The 15,870-nt window shown below is 39.5% G+C and overlaps 1 protein-coding gene across 3 annotated transcripts in view; it reads left to right on the top strand.

The window, feature by feature from the left end:
• Positions 1-10,460, top strand: part of FAM102B (family with sequence similarity 102 member B) — a 100,257-nt gene extending 89,797 nt beyond the window's left edge. The window contains exons 11-12 of one of the 3 annotated variants that reach the window (XR_006221774.1): positions 6,293-8,034; positions 9,766-10,460. Coding sequence is in view for 1 of the 3 variants with exons in the window: in XM_007090052.3 (XP_007090114.1) it covers positions 6,293-6,335 (43 nt within the window). In the remaining 2 variants the exon portion in view is untranslated. Of the gene's footprint in view, positions 1-6,292; positions 8,542-9,765 lie in introns of those variants that run through there. The other 2 variants (XR_006221775.1, XM_007090052.3) reach the window with 2 other exon arrangements.
• Positions 10,461-15,870: the final 5,410 nt, after the last annotated feature.

Genomic DNA, 15,870 nt, shown 5'->3' on the forward strand with positions numbered 1-15,870 from the left:
GTTTTATTTGTTGGTTTTCTTAAATGTGTTTTTAGAACATATTAGTAGAGGACCAGAAGAGCATTGGGCAAGATGCAATGAAAAACGATGTTTAGAAAATAGTTCTTAGTCTGATATTTTAAAAAGAGCAAAGCAAAATTACATTTCAGTCAGTGATCTTGTCTGTTATGAGCAGTTACATGACCACTCAGCAGCATACACTTGGTACTAACCTTTTTTGTACTCCCCTTTCTCCACCCTACAAGAGTCTAACATACATACTAAGAAAAGTTCAGAATACCAAACATCATTCTGGTAGTTATTCAGATTCAGATGAAGAAAAGGCACCTGCCAGACTTACTTCTGATTTCCAGTACTGCAGCAAATAGTACTGAGCACAGATGGCTTGGGACAGTTAAGGAATTCTGACCCCTGCCCTTATGTGCATCCCTTATACTCAGTATTTCCATGTAATATTTAGAGTTCCAGAATAAGTCACAGTTGTACTGGGGAGCCCCCATGTCCAAAACAGTTATTTTGTTCTCTAATGCTCAAAACCTGAAGGAATTTCTAATTCATTTGTTCCACCAATACTGCTTTTATTGAGTTCCTCCTCCGTGTCCAGCACGTTGCAGAGTCCAAAAGTTACAAAGGATATAGCAGAGAACCTACATCAGCAACTAACTGCAATCAGTTGTGATAGGTAGGTAAGAGAGAGACATATAAAGAGGCCATGAAGAAGTAGTTAATTTGAACTAAGGTTTATAGAGGATGTAAATGCAATTTATAGTTTTCATTAACTCTCACTGAGTTATCCACTCATTAAATTCAGTAGCTATTTATTGGGCCAAGTCGTGGGTAAGGATGCAAGATAGAAAGACCCAGTTCACCCTCAGCTAGCCTATGTGTCTAGCATATGGGGTTGGGAAATTACAGCCTGTGAGCCAAATTGGCCCACTACCGGTTTTTGTAAAAATATTTTTTTAGAATACAGCAACTCTTGTTTATGTATTATCTATGGCTGCCTTGATGCTACAGCAGCAGAATTGAATAGTATAATAGAGACCATAATGGCTCACCAAGCCTAAAATATTTATTATCTGACTCTTTCTAGCAGGTGAGATAGACAAACTAAAATTTATAGTAGTGTAATAAGCACTATAATATAGAGAAGTAGAGGAGACTCTGAGAGAACAGAGATGGGACCTCACTCAGAGAAAACTTACTAGAAATTTGACACCTGAAGAGAGAGTTGGGAAGAATTAAAAGTAAGTGTGGGGGGTTAACAGGTGGATGTGAGGAAGACAGATATTCCTGGTAGTAGATTCAAAGAGAATGAATGTATAGGCATAACAGTTATAATATCTAATTATATAATAGTAAATATATAATATAACACTGAGCATTTACTCGTATGTGCTAGGCACATATATATGCTTCATTCAATTCTTACATTATCTCTTTCAGTACTCACGATGTACTATTATTAGTCTTTAAAAAGACAAAACAAAGAGGTTAAATAATTTTCCCAAGGCCTTAAAACTAATAACTGATAAAACCAAGATTCAGACTCCTGTCTCTTTGAGCCCAGAGCACATTCGTTGTACCTAACCACCATACCTTACTGGCTTATGAATAATATAACCCACTTTGGGAGTTGCCAGTGAACAGGTACTCTGAGGAGGGGGCATGTGAAGGCTGCCTGTGGGACATGAAGTTGGTAAGAATCTCAAAGCCAGGTTATAAACAGCCTCTGTTGCCATAACAAAGAATGTATCCTTTTCTGTCATGTGCACAGTTTGGTCGTTCTTTGGCAGGAAAATGATCTATGATACTGGCGTGTTAGAAAACTAAGTGGCCATAATTTGATGGGGGTGGGGAGGTTGGAACAAGGAGAGACTAGTAGCAAGGAACAGGTAGAAAATGACATTTATGAAGACAGTAATACATATTATATGGTAGAGAGACCATGTGTTTTGAGTTAAAGAGGCTTGAGTTCATATCTGAGCCAGACCACTTGGGGCCTCAGTAAATCATTTAACTTCAATGGAACTTTAGTTACCTCCATTGAAAAGCAGGGATAATCATGGGATTGTTGTAAAGAGCAAATGACCTAATATACTCAGTAAGCTCTAGTGTTTATTAATTTAGGTACAGGAACAGCAAACAATAGAAGTTCCAACCAAAAGGAACCAAAATAGTGAATGTTCAAAAGCAACAGCTATCTGTACTCTCATTTCAGACTGCTCAGGGTCCAAGTCAGAGTCCCTCCCCTGTTGACTTCACTGATACTATTAACCTCTGTCAGCCTTACTCTCCTCACCTGAAAAATGGGAGTGACCAATAATGCCTAGTTGATAGGATTTTACTGATTAAATTAGATAACTTATGTAAAATACTTAGCGTAGTGCTTAATACACAGAAGGCTGTCAGTATATGCTAGCTGTTTATATTGTTGTTATTAAGAGGAAAGAAGGTTAATTTTCTATTTGAGAAATAACCTAGGCTCTAAAGGCATTTAGAATTCTGGCTCCCACTCCTTTTCCAAATGAATGTTAGAATAATCATCACCTAACATAAGGGAAGGGAAACAAAAACAATATAAAAACAGGGAGGGGAACAAAACATAAGAGACTCTGAAACATGGAGAAGAAACAGAAGGTTACTGGAGAGGTTGTGGAAGGGGGGATGGGCTAAGTGGGTAAGGGGCATTAAGGAATCTACTCCTGAAATCACTGTTGCCCTATATGCTAACTAATTTGGATGTAAATTTAAAAAAAAAATTTGTTTTAATCTACATTTAAAAAAAAAAAGAATAATCATCACCTAATGCATGAAAGCCTAAAATGATAATTAAGGGTTGAAGTAGATGATTAATGTTACATGCCACTGAAAGCCTGAGGAATGTTAGAGACAGTGTATCATGGTGAAAAGAGAATGGGCCATGCAGTCTGACATGGATTTCATTCCTGGCTTAACCATCATGACCCAGCTTAGCTTAGTTTAGCTATGATCCTGACAAATTACATCTCTTACTTACCACCAAAAAGACAACCATTATCACTGGGGTTAACAACACAGGCTCTGGAGTTGGGCTACATGGGTTCAGTCCCAAGCCCTCCTGCGTATCAGCCGTGCATCTTTGATAAGTTACTTCACTTCTCTATGCCTGTCTCCTCACCTACGAAATAGTGACAATAACAGAACCCACCTCGTAAGAGTTACAAGGCCTAAATTAAGTGAGGTAAGACATATAAGTGACTAAAACATAATCTGGTATGCAGTACTCCATATACACTAATTAAAGGTCTCTCTTGCAGGATTATTGAGATCAAGCTATTTGCAGTGTCCAGCACAATACCTGTGCACATAGACTCTCCATAACTAGCTGGTGTGTCTCAGAGAAACTAATGTGTTAGCATTAGATCTATTCTGAGAGAGAAACTGGCAGCACAAGATGAAACTAGAGTCATTTACTCAGGCACTGAAGAGGCACAAGAACCATATGTGGTTAAGAAAGTAAACCCATGAAAATGAAGAGAACAGAGCAGAGTAGTAGAGACTTGGGGGAGCAGTATCCCCAGTCATACACTTAAAGTCTAGTGGACACAGCCCAACCGGCCTGGGAGTGCTTGCACAGGCTGCTCCTTGCTTGCCTTTGAGACAATAGTTTCTGACAAAAAAGTCTGCTTTCATTTCGGTTTTTATTCTTCCATGTGATTTTTTTTTCATCTCTGGCTACCTTTTTAAGATTTTATCACTGACTGGTTCTTAGCAATTTGGTTATGATGTGCCTGGGTTTTTCTTTGTGTTTATTCCGCTTGGGGTTCATTGAGCTTCTTGGGTCTGTGGGTTTACAGTTGTCATCAAATTTGGAAATTCTCCAGCCGTTATTTTCCCCTACCCCTCCTTCTGTTATCCTAACCCACAAATTCCAGCCCGCAGCCTCCCTGTGCTCTGACCTGTGACTCCCACACTCAGAAAGATCACCTGGCTGGGGCACCCGGATGGCTTAGTTGGTTAAGCGTCCGACTCTCTATCTCAGCTCAGATCTTGACCTCAGGGTTGTGAGTTCAAGCTCCACATTGGGTTCTACACTGAGCATGGAGCCTGCTTAGAAAGTAAAATATAAATAAATAAATACATATATACATACATACATACATACATACATACATACATACATACATACATATATACATACATACATAAATACCACCTGGCTATGTTTGGGTTCTGTCTTCCTGCAGTGAAGGCTGGGAGGACCCTGAAGGAAACTGTCTTAGACTTTTCTTCATTGATTTCCCTTCTCTCAGGACCAGTCCTGTGCTGCTTGTTGTCCAGTATATGAACTGTTGTTTTATATGTTCTATAAAATATTATAGCTATTTACAACAGGAGGGAAAGTCTGGTTCCTATTACTACATTATTGCCAGAGTAGAACAGTTTTAGGGCATCTAACAGCCAGGGTGCAGTGGGGCTCACCAAGACTCCTTCAAATTCCAATATCTGTAATTGTGAATGGGTGTTCACTGGTGTTCCGTTAAGGATGTTCCTGTTTCTTCTGCAGAATGAATCTGTAAGAACAGGAGCCTCTAAGCAGTCAACTGAGAATTCCAAGTCAGTACACAGTGGCCTGGTAACCACTGCATTACTCCCACTTTTTTAGGATTTCCTCTTAAAATTTCATTATGGGAAGAGACCAACCATGTTGTTTGCTTTTGGTCTTACTGGTCTCTGGAATTCTCAGAGTGAAATGTCAGGTTGTGTGGCCCCTGGCATCCTGACACATGAGGAGATAGGTACTGGTGAAAACTGAAAGCAGTGATACTCTCCCCTCCATGCAACACCACCACTCAGCTCCCTGCCTGATTGCTCGAGGGGTCAAAAGTCCTCATCTAAAAATAAATCCAGCTACCATCAAAAAGACACTGTGCTTTTACAGACTTGTAGAAAACCTGTATCCTCCCAGATGAAGAAACAATAGAGGGAACATGTGTGTTCCATTATAACATAGGGCCAAGGTTCTGGGTACATCAGGAGTAACAAACCTTTTGTTGATGAGGTCATTACTTCATTTAAACACCTGTTTTATTCACAGAGTTTGCTAATTTTAAATTTTTAGTATTCTCCATATTTTATTGATAGAGGTCAGTTAGCACCTGGAATATCAAGGCAGAGCAGCTTTGCGGCAAAGCTGCTATCACAGATACGTATAATGAGAATACAGTGGCCAGGCTGTTAGGACAGAGAGTTTTGCTGTAAAAGGTGATTCATGGATGCACGTGCCCTCCATTTTGCCCTTCACCATCCTCCCTACCTGTGGTCAAACTTGGATTGCTACCAGTCCAAGGCAAGCAATTGCTCTTTAAGCAAGTGAGACAAAGTTGACACATCCCCATTCATGTTCCATGGCATGAAACAGTCACATGGCAACACCTATCAACAAGGCGTTTAGGAAATGTGGCCTCTAGCTGAGCAGCCTGGACAGCCTGTTGCCAGCTAAAACTGCGAAGAAGGAGAAGATAGATTCAGAGGGACAACCAGCAGCCTGCCAAACCAAGCTAGTGAAGAAATAAACCTCTCTTCAAGATCACTTCACTTCAAATCTGTATTACACGGGTATAATTTACGTTACTGACTACATATAAAAACATTGGCATGTTGACTAAAAAAAATTCTCACACTTTCCAGGAAGATGCATTAAAGACCTCACACTGTAGGGGTGCCTGAGTGGCTCAGTTGCGCATCCAAGCGTCAGCCCAGGTCATGATCTCACAATTCGTGGGTTCAAGCCCCACATGGGGCTCTGCGCTGACAGTGTAGAGCCTGCTTGGGATTCTCTCTCTCCCTCTCTCTCTCTCTCTCTGCCCCTCCCAAACTTGTGCTGTCTCTCACAAAATAAATAAAACAAACAAAAAAGACATCACACTATAATTGCAACTAAAAACTATCACCCATAACTCTGCAAGGCCTGGGTAAATTGCCAGTCAGTATATGCCCTAGGATAAGACTGATTTTAAGATTTATGTATAAACATGTTTAAAGAAAAGATTTCTTGCCACAGGTCAAGATTTAGGAACAGTACTAGATTATTATAGGAATAAGTGTGTCTAGACTAATCCAGTGTACTAATCCTAAACATTTAATATTTCAAGTGTTTTCTATCTGTGATATCTTTAAACCTTGTGGAAATCAAATCTAGTAGAAAATGCCTAATGCACCTAACTCTTTGAGTGCAAGGTTAATTAGAACAATTTCAAACATTACAGTTCAAGATTTTGAAGGGTTTTTTTTCTTCCTCTGGTTGTAGGGTGGGGTCTGGAGCTTATGAACAAGTTGTGATCAAACGCTAGAAGTCAAGCTGGTGAACTGAAGCTTCTTCCCTGGGGGTTTGAGACATGCGCAATCAAGCTGTCAAGGCACTTCATTCAAGCACTTATGAGAAAATGAACATATTTGAAACATGAAGCGCGTTCCTCTATCAAGAGGAAAGCCAACACTGATTCCTTCTGTGAAAGTGTGCGCCACCATCCTGTCCCACCCACCAAAAGGGAACATCAGAACAGTAGTATCCAGGTGCTGTGCCACGTGTGTTTAGAGGCACACAGCTTCTGTGGTCACTGCACATGATAGTGAAAGCCTGCTCTTTCTTTTGAAACAGCCAGGTGGGGAAAACAACATTATACGTCTGAGTATAGCTCAGTCCTGAAGTGTAAAACCTGTAGTAGAGGTAGGTGCTCAACAGGTTTGGGCTCTAATTATTTAATTTTAATGTTTGGGAGATAGTAAGTGAATGTCTTGAACCCTATAAATTCTGTCAAGATAGTTACAATCTCTTAAGGATATCTTCCATAATATTATATACTACCTATGGTATTGTACTAGGTTTATTAACTCTTCTTGGTTAAATAATTGATAGAAAGTTTGGGTGTTCATCCTTCGGGGAAATGCTATACTACAGTCAAAGCGTGGAGAATGCTTAATTCTAAACGTATCCGTCACAAGTGGAATAAGCGTGTTTAAGTCTGAGATGTGTGAATGAGTGTAACGCCATTATTATGCAGCATGCATTGTTACTTGTTAATGTTAGATGAGCTGCACAACTCCCGCTAGCACTATATATGAGATTCAAGCTAAGTTTAATATTCAATATGGTAGGCTCCCATGAGGCACCTTAAGAGCTGTTCTATTATTCACTGAATAATATCTGCTGGTTTCATGAGTCAAAATTCAGAACAGGAGAAAAACCTTAGCATCAAAAACCAAGCAGCCTTTTCTGTGTAAGTTCAGACTTATCTGAAACTGAAAATTGTTCCAAGGAGGTGGCAGATAAGACAGGGGACAGCTGCTTGACATTACTGACATAGACTCGTGATTTTCTATTTTAACTCCCCACTATGGGATAGTATGTTTTTTCCTTTACTATAACAGTTGTTGTTTTGAGACAATAAAATATAACATAATCCAATGCAGCTTTTCAAGTATTATCTGATCTGGATCCAGTTTAACAAGCTCGAAAGATAGATCATCTTTTTATCAGGTGGGAAGAGTTTTTCTGGTCTTACATGACGAGTTTTAATTTTCTTGGAATCATTCAGTTACTGAAGAAAAATGTAGATTCTTTAGAACCAGTAATTCCCAGTCCTTACTTTCAAAACCATGTCAAAAAAAATGTGGTATGTTTGAATAATTTTGGTCTAGGTATTTTTGTTTTGGCAAAGTAAAGGGAAAACATATTAAAATATTTCAATACCCAAATTTAAAGGTTTAGAAAAATTTGAGTAGTTCATGTTACAGTTTTCGGTTTTTTAACAATTCAAGGATTAGGTATTCCAAATTAATCCAGTACTACTGTTGCACCTAGATATTTTTTAAAAGGTTAAATTCCATTTTAGAATATTTTGAATGTTGAGAGATAAGGTTTTCTGAGTCGTTACTAATACTTTTGTTGTTTTGTTTTGAAAGGAAAAAATGTGACCTGAACATTTTAGTCTAACCAAGGAAAATGTTAGCTGAAGTGGTAAAGACTTGCTTGCTCTCTGTGATTAACAAGTGAGTTGATCCGTCCATTATATATTATGGGGGTGTTGCGGGGGTGGGGGGGGTGTCAAAGTATTTAACAGAGATAAGAAGGTAGTGTTGGAGATATTTATGATGTATTAAAAACATATTTTTCTATTTTCAAAATATTATTTCTAGACTATATTTTTCATTGGCACTAATGCAAATAATTTTGCAGTTTTGAAAATAAGAACTATAGATTGTAAGCAAGGTTCAGGGAAGACATTCTTCAGATATGTAAAACATGCTGTAATCCAGGCATTGTCCATCTTGCCTGCGCTCAGCCTGATACCTTTATACAAGACTGACTCCCAGTATTTAAAATGATACAGAATTATTTTTTAAAAACAAAATGTGGAAATCTTGAAATGCATAAATATCATGGCTTTATAATTTTAGCCACCAGATACATCTTGATTTATGTAGTAGAAAATCATTTTATTTTTTAATGTTTATTTTTGAGAGAGAGTGTGTGCACTCGCACACACACATGTACTGTGCAAGTAGGGGAGGGGCAGAAAGAAAGGGAGAGAAAGAGAATCCCAAGCAGGCTCTGCACTGTCAGCACACAGACAGATGCAGGGGCTCAAACTCATAGGGGCTCGAACTCACAAACTGTGAGACGATGACCTGAGCCGAAATCAAGAGTCCGACACTTAACCGAATGAGCCACCCAGGCACCCCAGAAATCATTTTAATAAATAGAAAAATTGATTAGGGAAAAATCAGTGCAAGTCTGGTTTCATATTATTTTGTGTTGCATTGGGATACTTTGCAATCACATTTCATTACAGTCCTCTGAAAATATTTGTTAAAGTTCACTTAAGTGTCTGCCTTACTTTTCTGGTTTTTCTTAGAACATGTAACCATGTAACTACTGAAAAAAATTGCCTTTTAAATACCAAGTGCACTTTTGGTTCCATTTGGAGTTTAGAAAATTGGATTTGAAAAAATGGATTTTAATAAATTGATTTTTAATATTAAAATCAAATTTCAAATCACCCAGTCTTAGAGAATTTGCAGATATATAACCTTGTCTTTCTAATCCTATCCTAGAGAAACATAACGGCATATTAAAGCTATATATTTGTGGTTAGATACAGAAATCTTAAATACCTTGTTTGGGGGAAGTACAGAAGCTGGTCAGGAGCCCACTTCCCATGACTTGAGCTGGTAACTGAGACCAGAGCGGATGTGAAGGGGGCAGGCAGAGCAGCCCTAGGCCATCAGTTTGCATTCTGATGGTTGACTCCCCTTTGTGGTGTTGAAGGCTTCCATATACAAGCAACCGATATGCATTAGTACTTAAAATCTGAGAAAGTCTTGACCAAAAATCCTGAAGTCCATCATCCCATTCCAGGAAATACCATGAGAGTAATGTTATCCAAACTAGATTCTTCTGTTTTGTTTTGCTTTTCATGAAAACTGTGAGCCATCAAGATCCACCACCTTAGCCCATTTGTTTCTAGAAAGAAAACAAATCCTCAACGAACCACCAACCAAAACATAAAACATCCAGAAGTAATTTTAGACTGAGATTTCCATGCCAACTAGATCACTTTGCAAGCTCAAGCTGACAGTATTAAATACTTCATTTAAAAAAATTAAAAATTAAAAAAATACTTCATTTAAGTACTCTGAACTGTTAGGCTTCCTAAGACTTTTATAATATGCTTGAAAGAAACTGGGCTCATATGATGGGGTTGCATTTTGTTTTAACAGGTCAAACTGGGACAGTTCAGAAATTATACTTGGTCAATTCTTAGATGGTACGTCATGTGAATATAGTCAAGTACTGTAACTGAAATTGTTATGCCGCTTTCTGTGTTGGCTTAGGTACTATGCATAATTTTAATAGCCAAGATGTTTAAGAATATGAACTCTAAAAATATAAAGGATGAAATTAAGCCTGTTAACCTTATTTTAAGACTACTCTGGAAACAAAGGCCTTATTATTACCTTATATGTGATTTTTCGTAAGATAATATATACATAGTATATTTTAATCATGTGAATGGTCTCTAGATACTCCCTGTATGACAAAGCTGGCAAAATTTTTTATTTACACAGACAGCATAGTCTGCATTTACAAATGTTTATGTTCATCTTATATATATATATAACAAAATTCTCTTGCTGATATTCATTGACCAAATCCCATGCAGAGAAAGACTTAGGATATATTGTTTGATTGTTTTTTGGAAATATGTCTTATTCTGGAAGTTGGTATGCTTGTGGGTGATCATGTAAATATTTACCGAAAAAAAAAATTGTTATGGAAGTGATTCCATTAGTATTGTTCTAATACTTGGAAAATGACCTTCATATTTATGTATTTCTTTGTTTTACTGTACAACTATAATTCCAGGAAATTTTTTTACCAAAAAAAAAAAACCCCTTTTATTGTATTTGTAATAATGTTAAGGTGAATCTTCAATAAAAATCATCTTAAACTTTACAGTATTTATACTTTAAAATGTCAGTTAAGATTCTGCCAGAAATCCATCAGATCCTTGCCAAGGTAAGAAAACAGAAGTAAAACAGTGTAACTTTTTCCTGAGAGGTTCCCCTCATTTATTAGCAGATGGTATAGCACAGACTTGAATCTTCTGGTGAAAGATCCTTCTTTGAACTCTGAGGTTCACCCTGCAGTGGTGTGAACATGGGCTGTAGAGTAAGACAGACCTGAGACTGAATCCAAGCCCCCTTCTGAACCTGTTTTCTAATCTAGGATGGAGATAATACTACCACTAACTCTTCTGTGTTGTGAGCAAGAGCCCATGAAGTGTGAAAAACATGTCACACTATTATCAAGCCAAAATTTGCCTTTGTGCAGCAGCTACGTACAGAGCTTAATTCTAGTGTGAGACACATAGATGGTCAATAAATGTGCCACTATTAGGTTAAGACCCTCATTTAAATGATACTCAGTGTCACCACTGTACAGACTGTTCCTCCCTTTGACTAGGTCCTCACAGATGAAAAACAATGCCATGACATTCCCTTTGCTGTCATTCAAATTACAATAGCAATTTAAATAAAGAGCAATGGTTCAGGAACGCCTGGGTGGCCCAGTGGGTTAAGCGTCCAACTCTTGGTTTCTGTTCAGGTCATGATCTCACGGTTCAGTTCATGAGACTGAGCCCCACCTGGGGCTCTGCTTTGACAGAGTGGAGCCTGCTTGGGATTCCCTCCCTCTCACTTTGCCCCTCCCCTGTGTGCATGTGTGCATGTGTGCATGCACACTCTCTCTCTCTCTCTCTCTCTCTGTCTCTCTGTCTCTCTCTCTCTCTGTCTCTCTTTCTCTCTCTCTCTCTCTCTCTCTCTCTGCAGATTGCCATGGCTTTCCTGGACAGTGCAGGTTATGGGAGGTAATGTGCATTAAGGAGAAAGATCCTGCTTGCTGGCCTAAGTGGGATGGGGATAACTTTGTGCCAGATCACAGCAGAACCTGGCAGGGCCCTCTGCTCTGCCCTCATACTACTTTGCCCACACCTGAAGCATGGAGTTCCCAGGCCCAGCCTGCTTGACTTATCCCACCTTTCCTCAACACCAGTGTTTTTATCTCCCTTATTCCACCTCATTACATTTTACTCCTTCCTTCCTGTACCTACATCTCACATACCTGGTGTGGACACATGTAAGGAAATGAAATCTTTTACATTTGCATGATAGGAAATCATTAGTGGAGTTAATCCATCCCACATTACACAAAATGTAACAAAAATTCAGGAAAAATAAAAGATTTAACTATGGACATTCCTCAAATCAATGACATCTACTCCATATGGGCCCACCAGACAAGGAAGTGTTAGAGACCTTCCTGCATGAATTACTTTAGACCCCATTCCTATGTACTTTTAACTCCTAGTTCTCCTTAACCATTTTTTAAAATTTTTAAAAATATTTGTTTATTTTTGAGAGAGACAGAGAGAGACGGAGCATGAGCAGGGGAGGGGCAGAGAGAGAGGGAGACACAGAATCCAAAGCAGGCTTTAGACTCTGAGCTGTCAGCACAGAATGGAGCCACCCAGGCACCCCTCTCCTTAACCATTTCTTAAACTGACTTCACCACTACATCTTTAAGCCATTTAGCAGTGATTTCCAAGTATCATTGCAAAAAATTTCAAGTTATTTTATAGCGTATTTATATTGGGGAGCTCTTGAGTGCAGTTACTTTTAAATGGGAAAAGTGTGCCACCTTGTGGTATTTAAATTCAGTGATTCAGTTCAACTCTCCCAAAGTGACCCTGTGTCTGCCCTTCTTTCCCAATACAACATGGAATTAAGACAAAGAAAAACTACACTAAATTTTTTCAGTACTAACTTTTTAAAAATTTTTTTAACGTTTATTTATTTTTGAGACAGAGAGAGACAGAGCATGAACAGGGGAGGGGCAGAGAGAGAGGGAGACACAGAATCTGAAACAGGCTCCAGGCTCTGAGCTGTCAGCACAGAGCCCGACGCGGGGCTCGAACTCACGGACCGTGAGATCATGACCTGAGCTGAAGTCGGACGCTTAACCGACCAAGCCACCCAGGCGCCCCACTACTAACTTTTTTTTAATGTTTGTTTATTTTTTGAGAAAGAGCGCAAGCAGGGGAAGGGGAGAGAAAGAGGGAAACACAGAATCCAAAGCAGGCTCCAGGCTGTCTGTCAGCACAGAGCCCAACATGGGGCTTGAATTCATGAACCAAGTGATCATGACCCAAGCTGAAGTCGAATGTTTGACCAACTGAGCCACCAGGCGCCCCCACTACTAATTTTTAAGTATTCTCTCCATTCAACACGGGGCTTAAATTTACAACCCCTGAGATCAAACAACTGAGCCAGGCAGCTGCCCCTTTTCAGTACGAATTCTACATAATGTGATATACTTGCAAAAAAATAAGCATTATAGTCTTTGCTTAAATTGGGTAAAATTACTTTCCTTCAGTTTGGAATTAAAAGATTCTGTCAGCTCAGTTCATGAGGATTCCTACCAAAAAGGAGTGGATGGTCAGCATGATAAATGGCTTCCAGAGGGATGAGGCTAGACAAAGATAGTGGAATAACAGCCTATCCAACAAAAGCAAAATTTCTGATTGGATCGAAGCCAAGGTGTGGAAGTAGGAATGCAGTGTTTCTGGAAAAGCCAATAAAAGGATCAGACCCTAATTTGACTACTTCCAGCGAGGGTCCTGACAGGAGGATGAGAAGCAGAGAGAACTGCAGTGATGCAGGAGTATGCACAGTTTCACAGGCACAGGGAGAACCCAACAAATGGGCATAGAGCGCTGACGGGTAACTTTCAAAACATGTATAAAAGGTGTGTTAACTTGGGAATGCAAGCTGGTGCAGTCACTCTGGAAAACAGTATGGAGGTTCCTCAAAAAACTAAAAATGGAACTACCCTACGACCCAGCAGTTGCAGTACTAGGCATTTATCCACAGGATACAGGTGTGCTGTTTCGAAGGGACACATGCACCCCAGTGTTTATAGCAGCACTATCAACAATAGCCCAAGTATGGAAAGAGCCCAAATGTCCATTGATGGATGAATGGATAAAGAAGATGTGGATATATATACACAATGGAGTATTACTCAGCAATCAAAAAGAATGAAATCTTGCTATCTGCAACTATGTGGATGGAACTGGAGGGTATTAAGCTAAGTGAAATTAGTCCGAGAAAGACAAAAATCATATGACTTCACTCTTATGAGGACTTTAAGAGACAAAACAGATGAACATAAGGGAAGGGAAACAAAAATAATATAAAAACAGGGAGGGGGACAAAACAAAAGAGACTCATAAAAATGGAGAACAAACTGAGGGTTGCTGGAGGGGTTGTGGGAGGGGGGAAGGGCTAAATGGGTAAGGGGCATTAAGGAATCTACTCCTGAAATCATTGTTGCACTACATGCTAACTAACTTGGATGTAAATTAAAATATAAATTTTTAAAAATTTAAAAAAGTATATTAACTTGCATGCTTCATACAGTCTTCAAAAAGTAGTTGCACAAGAGGTGAAACTAACATTTAGACTTCTGACTCCTACCAGCTTGTTTTGCTAGATCAACAATACCCGTAAGTGTTCCCTGTTTTGGGATATCCCCAAAGATGTGTAGCCTATAGATAATAAAGGATGTCAGTCATAGTTAACATCTGGCATCCTTGAACTTCGTACCTTGCACCATGCTCCTCCCTGATCTGTCAGCAGCTAAATGCACAGGACCCATGTAACAAGGTGCTTTTGTTGTCATCTAGCTGAGGAAATTACATTTGGAATTATTCCTTGATAGGGGTACCTGGGTGGCTCAGTAGGTTAGGCATCTGACTTTGCTCAGGTCATGATCTCACAGTTCATGAGTTCAAGTCTCACATTGGGTAAGCTCAAGTCCAGCATCGGGTGAGCCCACTTCTTTCCCTCCCTCCCTCTCTCTCTCTGTCTCTCAAAAAACAACAACAACAACAACAACAACAAAAAACAAAACAAAAAAAAACCTCTAGGAATTTATTCCTTGACAATCAGCAACAGAACTGAGAGCCCAAGGGGCTGACAGAAGTACTTCAAAGAGAGCTCAAGTGCAGGATATGATGTACCTGAGACTGGAAGTGAGAGAACAGAGGAGGGTGGGGAGCAGAGGGGGGCAGCATGTGAGCTGAGCCTCAAGGAGCTGCACACTTTTATATCTCAACTGCATGGAAATAGAATGCATGGAAACCAAACTTGAAGACAGAGTGCCGTGAGAACTTACACTTTTAGACCATGAAAAGAAAAATTGGAGACAAACCTTCACTCAGATCAAGGGCCAGGGTGTTCTAATACTTTGTAACCCATTTCACACCTACTCTGGGAGGTGAACTGTGGTCTTGACAACTCTCCCTCTTAAGAAAAAGATCTGCAGATAAAATGGTCTCCAACAGAACCACATTTTTTATTGCCATTCAGTGCAGTGAAATTCCTTGGAGCAAAGTCATCTGAAATGTTTCGAGGCCTCTATATTTACAAAACCCTGGGGTCCATTCAAAGGGTTTTCCTAGAAAAAGGAACAACCATTCCCACAGAAAAAGTCACTGGTTCTTGCAACACTGGAATCTGTGTGTATTCTCAGTTAATTGAAGAAAGCTAACAACTTTTGATAGTTGTCCCTAGGGAGTGAAATGGGGGGTATGCAAACTGTTGAGAGACATTTTTTTTGTCCTAATAATCAGTCTAGATTTTTTTAGCATGAACTTGCGTTACTGTTCATGTTTTGTACCATCTGTGTGTATTCATTCTTTTTAATGAATTTATAAAATACATTGCTAATGATAAAGGAAGCTGCATCAAAAAAATAGTTATTACCATTTACATACGGGGGGCACCTGGGTGGCTCAGTTGGTTATGCATCTGACAAGATCTCATGGTTCATGAGATCAGAGCCCCAAGTTGGGCTCCAGGCTGATGGTGCACACCCTACTTGGGATTCTCTCTCTCTCTCTCTCTCTCTCTCTCTCTCTCTGCCCCTCCCCCACAATAAACTTAAAAAAGGGGAGGGGGGTGGCAGCTAATACACAGCTCACCAAATGAGAAAAAAGCCATTCATAGCAAGACATGATTCTTATGTAAAGAGACATTTTTAGACAAAAATTTTAAAATTGCCTTCATGTCCCCTTTTCTTGGGAAGCTCCTAGAAAACCATTTTCAGAAATACAGAATAGGGATGAAGGGAGGTGGCCATCCAGCACTGCCCCTGCCCCCCGGGGTGGTGGGTTTTACAAGAACGAGGGAATGCCCTAGGATGAGGTAGTAAAGGGAGAGCAGGTGTAACAGAGGTAGTGGTTGGAGAGGACTAGGCTTCTC

The sequence above is a fragment of the Panthera tigris genome, chromosome C1, assembly GCF_018350195.1.
Source record: "Panthera tigris isolate Pti1 chromosome C1, P.tigris_Pti1_mat1.1, whole genome shotgun sequence".
Classification (NCBI taxonomy): Eukaryota; Metazoa; Chordata; class Mammalia; order Carnivora; family Felidae; genus Panthera; species Panthera tigris.